Consider the following 21,795-nt stretch of genomic DNA (forward strand, 5'->3'; position numbering starts at 1 on the left):
TCTCTCTCTCTCACCTTAACTTATTCTCCCCATTCCTCGGGAAAAAAATAAAAACATTGTAACAATATGCAATCAAACAAATCAAATCCATACACTGACAGAGCCCCAAAATGCATGTCTCACTCTGGACCATAAGCCCTCACCTTTGTCAGGAGGTAGGCAGCACACTTTATCATCCTCAGCCTTCTTGAATCATGACTGGTCCCTCAATTGATTAATGACCTCAAGTTTATCAATGCAGCTTGTCTTTACAGTGTTATTATGGTGTAAATTATTCTGATTCTGCTCACTTCACCCTGTATCAGTTTAGACAAGTTTTCCCATGTGTCTCTGAAATAGACCCATGCTTTAATTGGTTCTTATAGCACAATAATTCATTCCATTACTTTCATATACCATAATTTGTTCAGTCATTCCCTAATTGATGGGCACCCCTTCTGTTTACAGTTCTTTGAAACTGCTATAGTTTTATACATATAGGTCTTTTTTTCTTTTTTCTTTGATCTCTTTGGGGTTTAAGTCCATTTGTGGTATTGTTGGGTCAAAGGGTAGGCACAGTTCTGTGACTTTTGGGGCTTAGTTCCAAATGGCTTCCCAGAATGTGTAGGCCAATTCATAGCTCCAACAATAGTACACTAATGTGTCTGTTTGCCCACAGGTACACTCCAACACTGAGCATTTTTCCTTTTCAATCAACTTTGCCAGTCTTGTGGGTGTGAGGTGGAATCTTAGTGTTGCCTTATTTCACATTTCTCTAATTATTGGTGTTGGCCAAGGCTCTGCGGTGGCAATGCTTCCTTAGGCCCAGATGTGGACATGGTAGAGGAGGCCTCATGGAAAGGTTGGCCAAGGCTCTGTGGTGGCAACGCTCACTTTGGCTCATACATAGACATGGTAGAGGAGGCCTCATGTGAAGGTTGGCCAAGGCTCTATGGTGGAAATACTCCCTTTGGCTCAGATGTGGACATGGTAGAGGAGGCCTCATGTGAAGGTTGGCCAAGTTTCTATAGTGGCAATACTCTCTTTGGCTCACATTGACCACCCAGGGTTGTCTGACTGGGAGAGAAGACTCAGGGAATGGTTGACCAATGTTCTGTGGTGGCCATGCTTCCTTTGGCTCACAAGTGGAAAAGATTCAGCAGCCACCATTGTGTCCCCACTCTTGCTTCTGCCTTTCTCCATTCTTCCCTTGGTCATTAACCCTAAATGTCTTAGGAATTTTCTACAACTGTCATTCTGGGGTTCACAATCATTATATCTAGAAACTCAGAGGTCTTTATTGATTATTGATGAATATTATTGACATCATTATTAATGGCAATATTATCAACATTATTGATGCAGGAACAATTGAATTGCAAAGGAAAGCCAAGGTTAGGACTTTGTGTGTCTTCTATGATCCAAAGGGCTTGTAATCCCACACAGTGGAAAGAGTAATGGATTAGAAGTCAGAAGGCCTGGGGTCAAGTCCTATCCTTGCTACCACCTATGTGTGACTCTGGACAAATCACTTACTCTCTCTGGGCCTCAGTTTCCATTTCTGTAAAAGGATGGCCTCTGAGATCCCTGTTAGCTGTGGAGCCACAATCCTCTGAGAAACAAACTTGCTCTCACTCCTGCTCTTTCCTATGGCCTTTCAGCTACAATTGAGGGGGAAAGAACAGAGCTGACCCCACACAGCCAAGCAGTTGTGCTCATGCAAGAGTCTGCATGTCTGCCTTCATTTAGATTTTCTCTCTTCTATCTAAGTCCAAGTGTGTGGCCATTAGTTTGGGAGAAATTTCTTTGTTTCCGTACATGGAACATTTAAGGGTACTGTAGCCTAATCCAGGACAAATAAATATCCTGTTTTACTTCCATGACATTTAAGTACTTACAATTTCTTAATAAAAAGGCAGAGACCTAGAATAGGGAAAGGGTAGGGTCATAATATAGAACATGGATTGAAAGGAATCAACAGGGATAAACTTTGACATGAGTTCTAGAAAGTGCTCATTGCAATGTCTCAAATTACACCTTCACTCATTCCTAGACTGTGATAGAATCATCATTAGTGCCAATCAGCCAATCATCCCTTAAGGTCCTACTCTGTGCCATCAGTGTCTAAGCCCTTTCTCTCTGCCTGGGAAGGCTCAGGAAGAAGTCAGCACCTCCTGGGGGACTTGCCCTGACCTTGCTGACCCTCAAGGAAGGCCTCTTGAGTGATTCAGAATGACGACAGCAGTTCCCATCAGCTGCATCATGTTGATGTGTGAACCTCTTATTTTCAAGGTCTTCGGTCCTCCATGTGCAAAGATGAAGCTGCTGACCCTGGGTCAGAAGAAGGCAGATGGGGATGGGGAGGATGAGGAGGAAGAGGGGGATGGGGAGAAGCCTTCCATCTGCTCCTGGGATGGGGAGGTGCTTCAGATCACCCACACTCTCCTAGCCAGCCTCATAATCTCACAGTGGTAAAAGTCCACTAGGGTCTCATTCTTTTCTCTGAAAAACTAACTGGATCGTCACCTCCTTAGGCTGGGCAATGTAAGTGGATGCCATGCTGGACTCAGGTTCAGATCCTGACTCTGCCTAGGGGCACATGAGGCTGGGAGATTTCCTTCTGGTCCTGTGGCTAATTGGTGGCAGAGTTCTTTCCTGAGACTGGTTCAGGGACCTTTCCTCTAGGCCTTCCTGTCCAGGATTATTAGTTGGCTAGAAACAAATGACATTGAGGTTTTTTAAATGAATCCCCAAATCCACCTCCAAAACAATACTGCCAATAATAGCTAACATCTATATAGTGTTTTAAGGGTTGCAAAGAGCTTTACAAATGCTATCCCCTTTGGTCCAAGCAACAGCCCTGTGAGCTAAGTACAATTAGTATTCCTGTTTTCCAGATGAGGAGCCATACAGAGGTTATGTCTGTGCTCAGAGTGGCACAGGTAGTAATTGTCTGGGGCTGAACTTGAACCCAGGTCTTTCTGCCTCCAGGCCCAGTGGCCTCTTCACTGCCCTACCCACTGCCTCCACAAAGCTGGAGAGCATCAAATACGTGCATTGTTAGTGCAGAGAATGGAACCCTCCACACACACATACACAGTTCTGTGACTTGGGCATGACATAGACTTTGCTTCTTCATCTCCAGATTTTCACGAGAGGTGGAAAGACGAGGAGAATATTTGGGGATTGGCCAGATAAAACATTTCCTTAGTACAGCCAGAAGCTGCCTGAGCTGATGCACCCCAAATGAAAACGGCACTTTGCCCTTCTTCCTCGTTTCCAGCCTCCCTGGTGTCAACCTTGGCTTCTTGTAGGTGGCCCTGGCTCAGACCTTCAGTTGCCTTTTTCACAGCAATTATTATCCATTCCCCAGCACCACCGTAGGCAGCCCCACCGACCCAGGAAAGCTTCAATGCCACCACTAGTCATGTCTCGGGCAATACCTCATTGGTTCCTCCTCTAGGCATTATTAGACCCTGGGGGTGCCAGATGTGAAAGCTGCAGCAGCTGTCTATGGAAGGCAGAGGGGGCAGATGCTGCCTATAATCAGCGGCAAGCATTCCCACCTTCTAGAAGGGTGTAGCCTTCCTCCTAATACCAAATGGTAGAGTAGGTATGGAGGGATGTTGACTTGTGGTATCTGTGGCAGAATTTATTCTGTTCTGGGTTGGACTGTTGAAGATGAAAAGTACATGGGGCCAAATAGGGTGATTAGACACAGACAGTGTGGGAGTTACAAGTTTGCTCCATTAAGCCCGTGCATGGGTCATTGGGCATTACAGGAGGCAGGCTCAGACAGTACCTAGGCCAGCTGGGGGTGCATCGGGTGGCTCTCCAGATGGTTCAAGGATAGACAGAAAGTGGGAGCATGGGTTTGGTAACAGAGCAGCATCATAGGCTTTAATCCCAGATGAAGAATTTGGGCTGGGCCCCGTACCCACTCCTCAGGCGAGGGCTGCCCCTCTTTGCTTGGGAGCTTAAGCAGTGAATGTGTCCAGGTTGGTCGAAAGTACAATAGACTGGGAGTCAGCAAGTACCAAGTTAGAATGCTGCCTCCCGCACTGAACGGTCAGCCTCAGCTGCTTCGTCTGTAAAATGGGGATACTCACAGGAAGTGGGGGCAGCAGGAGGGAACTCAATAGGAAATAATATTAAACGCTAGAGATGCCTGAATTGACAAGCATTTATTAAGCACCTACTATGTCCCTGTGTAAACCCGAAGCATACAAAAACGAAAGAGAAAGAATTTCTGTTCTCAAGGAGCGAATAGTCATCTACTGAGGGACCACAGGATCAGAAGGTCAGAGGTTCAAAGACATCTCATCTGGCTGCTTCTTTTTACAGATGAGGAAAGTGAAGCACAGAGAGGTCAAGCCTCTTGTTTAATTTCTTGTATACAATAAGCAGAGCTGGGAGCTGAGCCCAGGTACTCTGACTGCAAAATTAGCATATGTAATATAATGTGCATATATGATAGCATATGCAAATATATACTAAGTGAATGTTGGGTAATTTTGAGGAGGAAGGGTTCCAGCCACTGGGGGAATCAAGAGAGGCAGCTTGCAAACAACTGTGCCTGAAAGAGTCGGTGAAAGCAGAATCCCATAACGGTACTTATCCCATGGTCCATAGAGAATAATTAGGACACCTCCTGACACTGGTCATTGGTAGAATAGACATGGCTGGAATCTCTTCCCTGCCCTACCTTTAGATGGGGAGATTGTGGCAGATTGTGTATGCCAACACTGGAGAATGGAGTGTCAAGGAAATATTCAGATGGGGCTTGGAATAATTCATATCACATGGTAGAGAATGGTTAGTTAATAATACTGCTCTGTGCAAGCAGCCAAGTAGGAGTCATTGAGGGCATTGTCCTGACATGGATCCAAGGACAGTTTGACATCCATTTCAGGTCCCTGCACACCCATCCTGAGATGCTGGGGGGTGGCCCGTCCATCTAGAGCAAATTTCTACTTAGGGAGTGTGGGAATGATGGAGGAGTAAGTCAAGATGAGGAAGCAGGTGCCCCAGCCTCCATCAGTAATCTTGAGGCACACACTGGCTCCCCCAGCTGTTCCCAGGAAATAGCATCAGCACTTAGGGGGCAGTGAGAATGAAGAGGTGTAGCTATCTTGATTGGCATGTTCTGAGCCCCTCATGCTAATGCAAAGGGAGCCCCAGAGAGATACAAATGGACCCAGTGTCAGAGTAAGTGTGTGTGTGTGTGTGTGTGTGTGTCTGTGTGTGAGAGAGAGAGAGAGAGAGAGACAGAGACAGAGAGATAGAGAAAGAGACAGAGAGACAGAGACAGAGAGAAAGAGAAAGAGAAACAGAGAGACAGAGAGACAGAGGGACAGAGACAGAGAGAGAGAGACAGAGACAGTCAGACAATCAGTCTATCTCTGCTGTTTGGGTGTTCTTAAAAGGCAGCCATGACATTACTTGCGTGATCTACACTGGAATGGTTGGATTTAAAAATATGTTGTTTTTAAATTATAAAGATGCTGATGCCTGCCTCTGCTTGGGCTCTGGACTCTCACAAGGTGACTGAAGGAGACGTGGTGATGGGTGATATGTGGGTGACACATGGGGTATCAGAGGCACCCAACTGAAGACAGGTACTTGGGCATCCTTGTTGGAGTCAGCTGTTTGACTGAAGCCGGGGGAGCGAAGCCTTAGCTGCTGAGGGCAGACTTTGGCCCATATGTTCCATGTTGTTCTGTCCCATCACATTGCTGGTCTAGAAAAGAAAATGTTTTGACAGACTGTCACCGAAACCTGTTCTTCGTGCAAACATCTTCACAGAGCTATTATTCTTGGTCGACAGCTTTGTTGGGGAATTATTCAAGGGTAGAGTTGTGCTAAAAAGTACCATCCTGCTAAGGAGGTGCCAGGCACAGAGGGATCTTTAGATGGGGAAACTGAGGAACAGCCCGAGTCACTCACCTGTGGAGAGAACTGGGACTAAGTGTCCTAGAGTCACACCCCAAACTGGCCTTTGTATAGCATTCTAAGGTTTGTAAAGCACTTTACGCATTATTGTCTTCTTTTGGTCCTCAGCCCAGGACAGCAGGGATCATTTATTGTGTCCATTCTGCAGAAGAAGAAAGTAAGGTTCAGAGAGGGGATTTATCTAGGAATGTGTAGTGAATAAGTCTCTGATGTGCAATTTGGCCCCAGAGCTTCCTGACTCCAAGTCCAGGAATCTATGAGCCAGTCCTAACACTTCTGGAGCCCAGCTTCCTTATATTCCTTGCACCTTCATGAAGGTGAGAGCTGGAACACCATCTATTCCAACCCATAGAGGGAAAAGCCACTACCACCCACCACCTACTCCACAGGTGTGGGGGGCTGCTAGGGAACAAGGGCTCTCTCTCTCTGTCTCTTTCTCTGTCTCTGTCTCTCTGTCTCTGTCTCTCTCTGTCTCTCTCTCTTTGTCTCTCTCCCCCTCTCTCGTTGTGTGTGTGTGTGTGTGTGTGTGTGTGTGTGTGTGTGTGATGGACTCTGGCCTGGTGAAGCCCACGGACCCTTTCTTCAAATCATGTTTTTAAAAGCATAAAACAACATTCACAGGATTACAAAGGAAACCACATATATTGAAACAATGATCCAAATGTTTAGAAACAATCCTCACATCTCAGGTTAAGCAGCCCTGCTTTAGAGAAACGTGGGCAGCCCTGTTGTGTTTCGCTCTCCTGTGGCCAGTATTCAGTTTGGCACTGAGAAGGTGCCCAGCAAATGCTTGCTTCATTCATTCAGGCTGAAGAGAATGGAAGGAAATGAAGGAGGAGGTGGGGATGAACTCCAGGGTGATAGGATAGGGATTCTGGGAAGGCTCAGTTAGACTGAATGCACTAGTTAAAACAGTGATGACAAGGGAGAGAATAAAGAGTCTGGTGCCCTGTGATCAATAAGAATTCACTTCTCTTGGCAAGGCCATTTTCAGGGATAAAATAAATGTAATTAACATTTTAAAAGAAGCCATTTCTACAAATAGGTGTTGAATGTGTGTCTATATATAATTTCACATGCATCCATAGTTAAATATACATTTCATATTTGTATTGTGTCTCACTCTCTTCTTTTCCGTTTCATATTCTTTCTCTTTCTTCCATCCTTCCCTCTTTCCCTCCTTCTTCCCTTCCTCCCTCCCCCCTTTGTTTTTTCTTTTTCCCCTTCTTTCTTCCTCTCTCACTCTTTATTGATTAATCTATAAAATTTAAGAGTATAAGGATTTTTTCTGCTTACGTAATATTTTTTCCCATTTAAAATGATATGCATGCAGAACTGCAGAGGAGGCCGAGAGTCTGGAAGCTTTGCCATCTAGAATTGACAAAAAGCAATGCCATGTGGCTTTAGAAGACCTAGGGGTCTTTTCCAGTTGAAGTATGTTAAAGTTCATCCCAGGGGAAGGGAACTAAGTTGTAAATCCTATGAAAATGAGCCTGAAAGAACTTTGCCCTGATTGAAAGGAATTTAAGTGGAAGACCAGTGAGGAGGTTAATGAAAATTGAATTGGAGGGTTAACACATCGATGCTGCTAATGAATGAATAAACAAAATTTATCATGTACATATTATACTAATAAGAAGAGTTCATTGGGGTGGCTAGGTGGCACAGGGAATAGAGCACCAACCCGGAGTCAGGAGGACCTGAGTTCAAATGTGGCCTCAGATAGTTAACACTTACTAGCTGTATGAACTTAGGCAAGTCACTTAAAATGGCATTTACTTACACCGTTTCGTTAGCTTCTGAAAACAATCCTGGGAGGTGGGTTCTACTTTTATGCCCATTTTACAGATGGGGAATTTGAGTCTGGGAGAGGTTGCATTCTTTGCCCAGTATCTCGGAGATAGTAAGGAACTGTCCAGTGCTGGCCGCCACGTTTCAGCTGCCTTTTCCCTCTGTCCTCCTTTGGGGAAGTTCCTTGTCCTTCTCTGCTCTTCAGCTCCTCTTGTGTTCTGTCTCCCTCCCTCTAGAATGTGCTCTCTCAGAGGGTCGGGGCTCTTTTTTTCTTTATTTGCCTCCTGAGCACTTCACAGCATGCCAGGGCACATAGTAGGTGCTTAAATACTTGTCGACTTGAACAAACATCTAAGGCAGCCTCTGACTGGTTATTACTATGTGCCAAGCGCTGACCGTCTGTCTTCAAGCAGCTTCCATTCTGATAAAAGGAGGAAACCCATAGAGGGGAGTCCACCCAGGGAGGAGTGTGTTGGTGTCTGAAGTCATGGGGATTGTGAGTGGACCACTAGGCAGCCCCCATGAGATTCAGTTATAATACTGGGGGAAAGCTGGGCTGGAGGGGAAAGGACAACCGGGACTAGGGCGAGTGATGAGGGTCAAGGTGGAGATGATGATGCCTGTCCCCGGGAGTGAAGCATCGGAGCCCAAAGGCTTAGCCCTTCCCAGTGATGGCTTCTGGTGGTTTGGTTTGGTGGATGCAACAGCAGTCATAGCCAGAGTTCATTGGCATCTGCTGAGCCCTGGCTAAGACCTTGGTAAGAGCAGATTTGCCAGCTGATAAGACTTTGAATAATCCCTCCACAGAGTCAAAATGTGCAATTTCCAGATCTCTATGGACAATGAAAGTTGGGTTTCTGATCTTCTCATCCACGGTGAAAGGACATTGCATTAACCTCTAAGTTGTCTGTCTGTCAAAAAGAAATCATGCTCTATTTGTGGCCATTGTCAATTCTATAATTTGTACCATCTTTTATCCATGCTCCCTTGTCTCCTCTGCCACTGCCCCCACCCTGGTGTAGACCTTCATCACCCCACACCTGGACTATGGCAATAGTTGCTGTGACAGTGTGTGGGAGTGGGGGGAGGGGTCTCCTTGCCACAAGTCTCCCGCTCCAGGCCATCCTCCACTAATGGTCAAAGTGTTCTCCCTAAAGCACAGATCTGACTGTCACCTACCTATCCAATAAACTCCAGTGATTCTCTCTCCCTCCAGGATAAGACATAAAATCCTTTGTTTGACTTGTAAAACCCTCTCTAAGCTTTCCCCTTCTTCCATTCCAGAATTCTTACACCTTTGCTTCCTCTTACCCACTCTGTGATCCAGTGACAACAGCCTCCTGGCTGGCTGTTCCTTGAACAAGATACTCCCATCTCGAGACTCTAGACACTTTCTCTGGCTGTCTCCATACCCGGAAGGCTCTTGTGCCTCCTTGATGCCCCTTGGCTCCCTTCAAAGCCCCACTAGAAGCCCACCTTCTCCAGGAAGCCTTTCCCAATCTCCCTTCACTCCAACATCTTCCCTCTATTGGTGATTCCCTGGCTATCCCTCGTATAGCTTGTCTGTAAATAATCGTTTACATGTAGCCCCCCATTAAACGGTAAGCTCCTCAAGGCAGGGACTGTCTTTGCCTTCCTTTGTATCTATAGCACAGTGTCAGGAACACAGGAAGTGCTCAGCATATGTTTCCTGACCTACCAATTGTTTATTATTGACGAGGTTGGCTCCTCTTCAGAACTTGCAGGCCCAGGAGTCGATATCGATGTCGATTGTTACAGATAAGAGTCAAGAGAGAAGTGAGCATCCATGAGGGCTGGGCCAGGGCTGGGAGCACAGAGAGATGAGAGGGTGAGACCGTTCCGATATGCAAGGAGCTCATAATAGTTGAAGCCTAGAATACACCCAAATAAGCTCATATCAAGAGCCCCCTCTACTGTATTGGGAAAGCGGATGGGAGGCAACATGTTACAAGGGCCCAGGGGAAAGAGTGTCAACTCTCAAGTCAGAGGACCTGGTTTCAAATCCTGCTTCTGACGCTCTTACTGGAATCTGTGTGACTTTAAGTAAGACACTTGGCCTCCCTAGGCCTCAGTTTCCTCATTTATAAAATATTGGGGTCCCTTCCAGCCCTAGATCCTACATCAGCATGATTGGTTTATGCCTCATTTAGCCAAGGGTGTAGGTTGACTCCCTGGGTCCCTGAGCTTCCCTCTGTCCATAGCTATGGACAAATTAAGGCTCTGAGGGTCAGCAGGAAGGGCTTTAGTGTCAGAAGCCCCAGGCCCACCGCTCTCAGCTGGAACAATTCTGGGCAAATCACTTAACTCTTTTAATCTCAGTTTCTACATCTGTAAAATGGAAATAGTATTGTTGCACTAACCATCTCAAGGGATTTTGTGAGGAAAATGCTTTCAACCTGTGTCATGCCATCCATACATGGGCTATTGCTATGGATGAGACCCATGGCCATGAGCCCCCATTGTAATTCATGTCATTGAGGACATAATGCGGTGCATGATTGGATCCGAGTAAACCCATCAACTCTATCAGAAAATCTACTCATAATGCATACCCTGTGGACTGTGGGTCAGAGCATCAGCCCACACAGTGGAATGAATGACTTATTCATGCACTATGGCACTCAGCCAATTCCCCACCACCATCTCCATGTCCCCTAGAGTGTTGCCTCATACTAGAGTGGGAGAGAGAGAGAAGGATGAGGGAGAGAAGGGTGCCACTCTGATCCATATGAATCTGTTTTCCAAGGCGTCACCTCTTTACCACTGAAGGTGGAATTTGTGTTGTTGCCTGTGAGTATGATGGCAATTTCAGGTTCTGAAATCCAGGTGCTCAGAGGCCATCTCACCAAGCCCCCTGGACAAGAAGGCTGTGGGGACATCCCCAACATGGGACCATTTGGGCTTTGCTCCCAGTGAGGGGCTGGGCAGGGATCAGCTGCCTCTGAGGCTGACACCAAGCCTCAGTGTGCCTCTGCAAGCTCCCCCGTTTGCTCCCAGGAGGGCCAAGTAGAACAAGTCCATTCCCTCTTCTGCTTGACAGTGATTCAGCTGCTTGGAGACAGCCAGCATATTCCCCGATGCTTCCCTTCTCCAGGCTAAAATTTCCCATCTTCTGTAACCAATCCTATGTTGCACACGCCTTCCTAGCTGCTGTCTTCCTCTGTCTTCCTATCCTGGTTTCCCTATTACTGACAATATAGTCTGTGCTTATGGGACACTTTAAGGTTTGCCAAGCATGTTAGACATATTAGCTCATTTTAGCTTTACAACCCTGGGAGGTGGGTACTATGATTAACCCCATTGGACAAATGAGGAAACTGAGGCAAACCAAGGTTAAGTGACTTGTCCAGGGATACATAGCAAGTAAGGGGCTGAATTTGAATTTGTTTTCTTGACTCCAGGTCTAGCATTCTACACTGTGGCCACATAACTGCTGCTTCTTTGTTCTTTCTGGTTCATAAGTCTACATGTAGCAACCTAACCATAGAAACACACGTATATCCTGAACAGGGACCATCTGCCACAGCAGGACTCCTCCAAGACTTTATTAGCTTTCTTAGCCTCTGGGTCATTCTATGGTTCAATTTAATGTAATTCAATCCATCTCACTTTCCTAATTACCTTTGCCCGGTATTGGTTAAAAGAATTCCACAAAACTGACCTTATCTCATATTCAACACACACACTCACACACACATGCACACACACGCACGCACGCACACACACACACACTCACACACACACACACACACCTCCCTTCATTGGCAAAGAATTGAAGGCTTTTATACTAACTGACTATTCACTTAAACTACCCTGTTGGGTTGCTCAAAATTTCAAACAAATACACACATTGGCTCGACTAAAGCAAAAATTTGAATTTCTCTCAGATCTACCAAATCCTTCACCTCTGAATGCCCTTGTCTTCTCATCTACTGCTGGCCTCTTGACAAATCAGTCATCCTTCTGGGGTAACTCAGAGATAACCAATATCCTGATTAGTCGGGTTGTGAGGGATCAGGCTTTTCTCCCTGAAAGCCTATCAGAGGAATGGAGTGGTCAGTGGCTAATGGAGTAGTCAAGTGGAGGAGGGCATGGGGCATGGGTACTTGACCCGGATATTCCTGTGATGGATTATATTGGTCCCTATTACTCTGCAGCTGAGAAGACAAGGTTCAGGAGAATGGCCAATGCAACCAGGGAGTTGTCTAAAGAAGAATCTTGGTAAATCAGCTGAGATTGGAAGGGGTTTGTTCCTAGCACTCAGATACTACTGAGCCGATGTGAGGGGACAGACATTTCTTAAGCACCTACTGTGTGCCAGGCACTCTGCTAATAAAGATTATCTCATTTGATCCTCACAACAACCTTGGGAGGTAGGTACTATTATGATTCCCATTTTATAGTCAAGGAAACAAGACAGACAGAAGCTGTGACTTGCCCAAGGTCACACAGCTAGTAAGTATCTGAGGCCAGATGTGAATTTAGGCCTTCCCAACTCCAGGCCCTACCTTCTTGGTCAGCAGACAGTGTTCTGCACAAGAGGGATTAGCCTGATCTGACTTGACCCAAAAGGGAAGCACTGGGAGCAGTGGGGGAAGGGGTTTGGAGGCAGATTTCAGCCCATTGGCCGGAAAACCTCCATCATGACCAGACCTCTCTGAAGTGAAATGGACTGTTTGGGGAGGTGCGTGGCAGGGTCAGCAGGAGTCAGGTAAACCATAGCAAGGGATTGCTGTTGGAATGCAAGGCCTCAGAGACCCAATGACTCTGCCATCATTTGGTGTTTCCTGGGGCATTTGGAGACTATTAGGGGGATAGGAGTAAGACAGCTGAGAAACCTATCAGATGTTCTGAGTTCCCAGCCTTCCCTAGGGCAGAACCCTAGGTCCTCTTTTCTTTTAATGGTTCTGTTAATCCACTGGTTAAAAGAAAAAAAGAAGCACACTGTCAGTATTGACGCCTGATCCCCCACACCCACGCCCGTGACTGCAAGGCATTTGAGACAACTGGAGTCTCTGCAACGCCAGGCTCTGTGGGGGCTACTTCCTCCATGTTCTTTCTCCGCTTCTCTATAAACCATCTCCAACGAGGTTCTGGCTGCTAAAAATGTTGAGTGTTTTTCACTCTGCAAACTCTCCAGAAATGGACAATTTCTAGCTGAAATGGTACCTTTTCTCCTCTGTTTTCTCTCCTAGTCTGTATGTGGACACAATTAGCTGCATCAACATCTAACTAATGTGTTTTTCCCAAGAGGGACTGCTCCCCTTCCCGCCTCCCCACCCTAATCTCCCTGCACATGCTTGGAAGCTTGAGATTCAAAGCCACTGGGACCACATTTTCACATTTCTAGCCTAAACCAAGCACTCGAATGCAAGCTAATGACTTGTTTTTTAAACAAATTCTCTTGTCAGCAAAGCTTCAAATTTCTCTGGGCTTGGGAAATACTGGAGTCGAATGCTTTCTTTTGGAATGAAAACATACTGACTGGTTTCAAGGCAACTTTAAGGAAAGATGAGGATGCAAGATTGTAGGAACTGGAAATACTGCCCAGATTGGAAGTGCTCATGAGATGCTATCACATTGACATTATTGAGTCCCGCTCTTCTCCCCCAATCTTAGATATGCTGACTTAAATTCATTGCTTTTGTGTAAAAACTGGTTTAGTTGGTTTCCTTTATCATCTCATAAATTTGTGGAAGCAAAATTTCGTGGATGTGAACAGTGCCCACTGAAGGTGCTGATGTGAACAAATGCTTGGGAAACACTAATTTTTAAATTGTGATATTATCACAATTTACACAATGACCACAACAATGAGTCCTGACTCCAGCCTTCTCCCTTCCCACTGCCATAACTGCCCAGTGACCATTCAGTAATGAAGCATGGTATACAGAGATGGGATTGTCATGTGGGATAAAGAATTCCCAGGGGCTCACCTTTCATCTGGGACCATCACAGTGGGGTGAGAGGGGTGAGCTTGATGGAACACCTGGAAGGTCTCATGAAGGTAAATTCCTTGAGGCTTCTGGCTGAGGCTGGAGTGTGGTGCCACCTTTGGTGGAGGAGGGATTCCTGAGGGCACAGCAATTGACTGAAGACCCCTCCATTTGACATCGGAAGTTTCTCTGAGTCGCTGGTCAGCCAGAAGTCTTACCCCCCCCCATACAGTTTCCACAGAGGATATAAAAAGAATTAACTTCCCTTTGGGTCTACATGTTTAACTTTCAAGTCCAATTGGAAAGAGCCCAATGTAAGTATCCCTGATTCTAGCTGTCAATATGGCGCCCATTGCTCAGGACTGTGGGAGTTCACTTGACTGGTCTGAGCTTCCATTTTCCCAACAAGTTCTCCAAGCCCAGTGTTCCTGTGTATTTGTGTGTCTGGAGGTGAGGGGGGGGGGAGGCGTGGGGGCAGGAGGGATGGAGCCTTGGGAGTCCTGCTGAATGCGTTCGTTCTCTGTGTGATGATGTCACTGATGTGATCCATGCTGAGTTAACCTCATTGGCCTTTTCCCCAGGAACTGATGCGCTTACACTTGGTGGGTCATTATGCTGCTGCACCTCTGTAGTGTGAAGGTCAGTGTGTTTTTCTGATTCTAAGAAATCATCCATGTCATTCCATTATAAGTTGATGACTCACCACCATCCATAATGGAATGTGCCATCGGCCCCAGCACACAGCCCTGGGACTGGTGTCAGGGCAGGTCTTGACATTCCCTCTCCATCCAGTCACTCCCCCCATCTGTGATTTGGCTTGCATGCTCAGCCCCCTCCCCATGCCATGCAGAGGGGCCCTCACTGCTGTGAACAGCTCAGCTCTGTTCAGTTAAAGCTGACAAGTGTTTATTAAGCACTAGTTACTTTGGGCCAGACACTGGGGAGTCAAAGACAAGTCGAGACATCCCCTGCCCTCAAAGTGGCTTCATTCCAAGCATGGATCTTGGTTGCTTTGACACCCTGGATACAGGGTGTTACCAAGAGATACCAAGAGATGCAGAACAAGGAAACCATGGGAAGGGAAGGGTTCTGAGGCTGATCAGGAGCCACATCTGACTGAGGATATTGACTAACCATGTGCTTCCTGGTTCCCAGGATGGTCAGTCACACCCACTGAAGCACCAATCAGGGCTCTTTTTTACTGGGCTGGTCCTCCCCACCCCCTATCTCCCAGGCCTCCTCCTTGGAGCCCTTGACAAGGCTTGGGGTCAGTATACCTCCCATGCCCTCCTGGACTCCAACTTTCACTTGGGCAGTCGCGGATATTTTTTCTCAAAGCCGCCCAACCAGACAGCATGCTCAGTGACATGAACTCAAATGCCACAACAGACATTGATTAACCATCTGGGGGTGCAGAGCATTGTGCTCAGAGCCTGGAAGACCAAACTGTCCCTGTGCTGATGGGACTTTCAGTCTGGTAGGTCACTCAGCTACGGATCCACACTAACCTAGGATAAGAACATCAGAGATGTGCATATCAAAATACCAAGTGATTTACAAGGGAGAAAAAGGGTCCTAGAAATCTGGAAGGGAGTGGGGGCAGATATTCAAGAAAGGCCCCATGGAGGAGGTGACATTAGTGTTGGGCTTTACAACATGTTAAAAAACAGGAGGGGCGGGCAGCGAGGTGGCACCATGAATAGAACACTGGCCCTGGAGTCAGGAGGAGCTGAGTTCAAATCCAGCCTCAGATACTTGACACACTTTCTAGTTGTGTGACTTTGGGTATGTCACTTAACCCCAACTGCCCTCCAAAAAGCAAAAAAAAAAAAAATAGAAGGAGGACTTTCTTGGCCAGAGGAATAACATAGCAAAATCCCAGAGGTGAGAAAGCATAGAGAATTTTGAGAAAATTGAAAGCAGTAGAGTCTAGATGGAGCAGAAAATGCATGCATAGGGCAGCAGTATGAACATAACATAGTGGACAGAGTTGCTGAACTTGGAGTCAAAAAGGCCTAGGTTCAAATCCTGCTTCAGTCACTTCCTAGTTACGACCCTGGGCAATTCACACTCTCCGAGCTTCAGGGTCTCAGCTGTGAAATGAGGGGTGTGGCTCCAAGGGCCCTTCCATTACTCCCTATAATGCAATGATAGCTGATTTGTTTTCTAAGGATGGAAGAGTGGGGTGGTGCTAGATTATAAAAGACTTTGAATGCCAGGCAAAGGAGTCTGACCTTTACTTAAGTTAGCTCTAGTGGGCCAGTGTGGTAGAGTGGAAAGGAGAAGGGTTTGGGGTCAAATCAACAGGCATTATATGTCAGGCACTATGCTAAACACTGGAGATACACAGAAAGTTAAGAAAAATAAAAGTCTCGGGGGCGGCTAGGTGGCACAGAGAATAGAGCGTGGCCCTGGAGTCAGGAGGACCTGGGTTCGGATCCGGCCTCAGACACTTAACACACACACACACACACACACACACACACACACACAAATAGCCATGTGACCTTGGGCAAGTCACTTAACCCCAATTGCCCTCCAAAAAGTAAAAAAAAAAAGAAAACAGTAGCTGCCATCAGTTTGGTAGAGAAGACACCATACCAACAACGATGCACACACAAGGTATGTGCAGGATAAATGCAAGGGAATCTCACAGGGAAGGCACTAGCATTGAAGGGGCTCTGAGTTCAAATTCCACTTCATTCACTCAATGACTCAGTTTCCTTTTCTATAGAATGGGGGGGTTGGGTTAGATAACCTCTAAGTTCCCTTTTAGTTGTAAATCTATGATCCTCTGAACTCATGAAACATGGGCTGAAGAGTGACAACAGCGTATCGATTCATAAGGAAGAAGAGTCTGGTGGGAGGCTAGATTGTAAGAGGAGGAGTGTGGAGATGGGAGGATCTACTTGGAGTCAATTTTACAAGAAATAAAGAGATTCTGAAATCACAGAAGGCCAGGATCTGAAGAGAACACAGAGATTACGCAGTCCATCTTATGTCTGGATAGGAATCCCCCATTGATGTAACTTGGGTTAGTCATTCAGCTTCCTTCTGGGGAGGACCCCTGCCCCCCCCACACACACATCCTAAGCCAAGTTCTGACCTTCCATCTATTCAGCCCAGTCTTTCCTCTCCTTGACTCCATACATTTGCCACCATTGAGGATTTCCAAATGGATCTGCCACTGGCCCATTGGTTTGATGAATTTTCATGTTACTTCATTTTCTAGTCAATTAAATGTCAACTGTCTCTATAATGTGAAGGAACCAATCATACCTTCATTTATGGTGGCATGGTGATTCTTTCAATCCAAGATTATATAAGAGTTCAGGCATATGAGAAGAGCCCACACAAAGCATTGTTTGGCACACAGCTGGCACTTACTAAATATTATTGAATGTTAACTGAGAGGACAGAGACAAGGCTATAGGGAGGTAAGATATGGTGGAGGCAGAGTGGTCAGACCCTGCTAACTGATTAAATGGCGTCAAACATAACACCATGTCTTTGAATGTGGGACACAGAGTGCAGAGCAGTGCCAGTGGTAGGTAGCGAGGAGCCGGAAGTACGGCTGTGAGCTCAGAGAAGCCCACAACTATCCCCTAGTGATGGCCTTCTGGATTAGCTGGGCACTCATCCTCTTTGCTAACGCGGGCTCCTTTTTGGATGAAATGAACACCCCCATATGTGAAGCTTTTGAGAATGTCACAGCAAGTCACCTGAGACCTTTATCTACTTGCCAAAGTCCAGATCAATCTGGGGAGATGTTGCCTTTTTATACCTATAAAAAAGGCAGCCAAGTAATTCAAACTCTAGGGAAATACCCATTTTTACACCTTAATTTTTTTCAGAAGTAAATTGAAATGTTCAAATAATGTCACATTTTCTAAGGACTTTGAAGTGTCCAGAGCCCTTTTCTTAAAGGAGAGTTGGGTAGCACAATGATTAACATTTAAATTTTATAGATAGAGAAATAGAGGCTGAAAGCAATTCTTAAGCAGCCCAACCTTGTCCACAAAGCTGGACTTGAACCCAGATCTCTAGATTTTTAAGCCCAATACTTTTTCCCCCCAACATTCCACAACATTCTTTTCAACTACAACATTATCTTAATCAGCAGAAGTTGGCTTATGCCTTTTCACTTCAACCCTAAATATGGAGAATGATTCTTTAAAATGCCCAGTGAACCCAATTTACACTTAACTGACTCAGAGAACAACACTTCTAAGCCACCTCCTTTATGTACCCAAAATCTCTGGTCCTTCATAGATCCATTTTATGCCCTTAAAAGCTTTACTCTTCCTATACATTTTCCCCAATCTTAATTTTTGGGTACTGATGAATGAGCTCTATGAGTTGTCCCTCCAATAGTATATCATAGTCTGGACAATATCGATTCTCCCACTTGGTTTTTCCAGTATGGATGATTCAACCGAACTCTGATGGTTGCCATTCTGGAATATCCACCATACTCCAGGGCTTAATACAGTTGTCTTAGGGCCTTCTACCAACAGGAGAATCTGGGAGGTTTCACCAGCTCTGCGAATCCTTCTTTTATTTAGACTCTTCACAGTCCCTGAATACGACCCTATTGACCCAACACATCAGGAGTGACATGACTTATTGGAAATGGTCTATCAGTGATTATTCCTTGTATTTCAATTATTACTGTCCCACAAAATGGAAGCAGATGTTTCCCCTCAATCTGAATGAAGGGATTCTTGAGGACTTGAGTTTGTGACCTCTGAAGATGGCAAGGCTCTCATCCCCTCCTGTCCCAAGGCAGTTAAATGTTAAGACTGAAATCATGGGCAGCGGCACATTGGTAAATTCTCATTTTCATGGAGGGTGAATGTTCCACACATTTTTAAAGCATTGCTTCCTATATAACACTGAGTCAAAAGATTTGACATGTTCTACAGTGACCCAGAAGGTGAAAAACTAAAGGATTCAGGAAGAAAATTAGCACCCATTTCCTTGTATCTGACTTGTCTTCCTGCTGAAAATCAGCTGGATTTTTTAAGGCTTATAGTGTCTCCCTTTACTTGCTATCTCTTTTTAATTCCTCATACCACTAATGGTTCTGTTGGTATTGACAGTTCTAGATTTTCATGGGTCCAATAGGGTCTACCCTTTCTCAATATCAGGGCTTTGAAGGCCTCATGGAGTTGTTTACTTCTCAACACCAGTCTCAATGACGTCACCAAGAAAGTCAAAACCTCAACACAGGAATCATGCCAATTGGCCTATTCCAATTCTCTCCATGGCCCTGGAGCCAATACTGAATCGGCTATCAGTGATATATAGTGGGACAAGAGCCTCAGGTTCCGGGCGAAGGTTCCGGGCCAAGGACCCAAGTAGTGAATAATTCCTGACTTTGCCCAGTGATGGAAACTCTTTATCCATTTTCATAAAAATAAAAAAAAAAAACCCTCCCACTGTTTTCAAGGTAAAGGCTCTTATCTGATAACTTTGCAAAGTTTCCTTGAATATTTGACTTCACTGTTTACCAAGAAAAGAGAAAGATACATGTGGGGTTCCTGCACCTCATCCCCAGTCTTTCTCTCAGAGAGGAAAGGGAGAAGTTCTTGGTGCTGAAGCTACATCTAGGGCAACCAAGATGGTATAAGCATTGACCCAAACAAGCTTCTTACCATGGACAGACATGTGATGATACCCACACTGTTGTATCTAACAGCATGTTTGAGCTGGTCTTATTTTAAGTACAGTATGTGATTTTATTGCAGGGAAAAAGGTGGCATTGTCATTAAATCTATGTATGTATGTGTGCATTCTACTCTCTCTCTCTCTCTCTCTCAGCATTAGATCTGGAGTCCAAGACTTCTTTTGGCCAAAAATTCCACTGACTTTCTTCTTTTCTCTCATTAGTATGTACATGTCATCATGGTGACCAAGCAAAAAAAAATCACATACTGTACATCAGTTGCTGCCATTTGACAAAATAGTTGCCCATCAGCATGCATGGGTGCATGCTAACATTCATTCAGTGATGCTTTCCTGACAATGGCATTTCTTCTTATCAGTGGAGAAAAACCAATGACATGGGGAGAAGGGCCGCCATTGAAGTGATGTTTGCATGTATGTCGCTAAGAAGGTGCCCTGTGGGGAAGTGCCAGTGGGTCTCCCATGTCCCCATGTGGAGGATTTGTTAGCAAGATTATTCTTTTTAAAATAACAGTATGAATACTGATCTTCTGAAGATAAGGCAACACAGGGGAGAGGGAGAGATGTAACATTCCCAATTTCATTTTCATAGAGAAAGCTCTGTTTTCACTGCCTTCATATGAAAGGTCTTAAAATAAAGTAAAAATGGATAGTCATCAGTGTGAGAGCCATCAGAGAGGCTGAAATTAGCTCTGATTTCTCAGTCAGCCTGGCTAAGATGGTCAGCTGAGGATCTAAGAAGCATGGTCCTGGCTCTTGGCTATTGTCGATACAGCCTCTTGGTTTGTGTCCTGGTGCCCTTCTGGCCTCTGCTGTTCAGCTCTTTGGGGACCATGAGCCTGTGCTAACCCTGCAGAGCCGGCAGAAGGAGGCTGGATCAGTTTTCTTTTCTGGGAGTCCCGTCACTCATTCCCTTCCCATGGACAGCCATTGGAACTTTCTTCTTTCACACACACAAGTTACAAGTCACCTCCTAATTTGGGGGAATTACAGGAAGGGTGAGTCCTTAGCCTTGAGTAATCTCATCCTCCCTCCTTGGGCCTGTGCTGAGCCTCTTGTCAGGCCCCATTGGCCTGGGTGGTAGTAGATCTCCCCCTTGTGTGGTCTAGACTGGAACTTCTCATTTAGTGATCCTCCAATGGCTTATCTATTCATGATGATGGTCCAAGAAGTTCAAGCAACAAAGGCAGTTAAGCTGGTAATGATTCTAAAGATGTTGTGAATACTATATTAAATTGCCCTGGGAATTCACAACATATTATCATTGTTGAAAGGAGTTCATGAAATGAAAAGCACGGAAGCTGTCGGTGGAGGCTACGGTTGCCTTCAGTCCGTTACCCTTGCATCTGTAAGAACAAGGACCACGCTAGCTAGCATGAACAAAGTGCTTTAAAACATTATCTCATTTGCATTTCACAACAGTCCTGGGAGGCAGGTGATATCATGACCACCATTTTACAGATGAGGAAACTGAGGCGAGTGGAAGTTAAATGGCTTGTCCAGGGTCACCCAGCTGGTATTTAAAGCCAAGTTTGAACCCAAGTCTTTATGACTACAGGCAACAATGACGTAGCTAGGTGGTGCAATAGACAGAAGTCTGGAACTGGAATCAGACACATATTGGCTGTGTGACCCTAGCTGAGTCACTCAAGCCTGTTTTCTTCAGTTTTGTCATGTATAAAATGAGCTGAAGAAGGACACGGTAAACTGCTTCAGTATATTTGCCAAAAAAAATCTCGAATGGGGTCACCAAGAGTGGGACACGACAAAATGACTCCAAGCCAGGGCACTGTCCACTGGGCTGCCCCACCTCCCAAGCTGCTCCGTTGTCTTTCTGCAGATTTTCTCCAGATTTCGCAGCATCCAAACAGCAGAGCCTCTGCCGTCTGCCACATAACAGCCGAAGAGTGCCAGCCCTGCCCCCCTTCAAGCAGGCACTCATCCACTCCCACTCCGATGCAAGATTCTGGCAGGCTGCTCTGCATAATTTTTCAGCAAAGTTTGGTCTAGTGTGCAAGACCATCCAGGATGCTTTATCCTTCCTAACGAGCTATCTTCTTTTTCAGGATGATTATGCATTTTGAAGAACAGGTTTAGATTGCATGTAGGCTACCTGGGGGCAATGGGGAGAGGGATGCATTGAGGTCATTCTAACAGGTCTATGGAGGTCACATGCTTGTTTCTATAGGATTTCTCACACCCACCTTTCTTCAGAAGCACCTTCCTCTTCATGATTGCGCACCATGAGAGCCAGACATCATTTCAGAGAATAAGATGATGTATTCTATGGCAGTGTCAGACCTGCAGAATTATATCTGACCCTTTAGGCAAGTATGTGCCATAAGGCCATAACCAAAGGAGAATCCTAGACAGAGTGCCCTAATTAGATTTTAGTGAATTATGAAAACACTGATGAGAGAGAGAGGGG

The 21,795-nt window shown here is 45.6% G+C and overlaps 1 protein-coding gene across 1 annotated transcript in view; it reads left to right on the top strand.

The window, feature by feature from the left end:
* Positions 1–21,795, top strand: part of HECW1 (HECT, C2 and WW domain containing E3 ubiquitin protein ligase 1) — a 317,313-nt gene that overhangs the window by 102,949 nt on the left and 192,569 nt on the right. The window contains exon 3 of the mRNA XM_069084583.1: positions 14,261–14,318. Coding sequence (XP_068940684.1) covers positions 14,292–14,318 — 27 coding nt within the window. The 5' untranslated portion in view covers positions 14,261–14,291. The remainder of the gene's footprint in view (positions 1–14,260; positions 14,319–21,795) is intronic.

This window comes from Petaurus breviceps, unplaced genomic scaffold, assembly GCF_028583685.1.
Source record: "Petaurus breviceps papuanus isolate PSGF00001 unplaced genomic scaffold, PetGlider_PUasm1.0 174, whole genome shotgun sequence".
Lineage (NCBI taxonomy): Eukaryota > Metazoa > Chordata > Mammalia > Diprotodontia > Petauridae > Petaurus > Petaurus breviceps.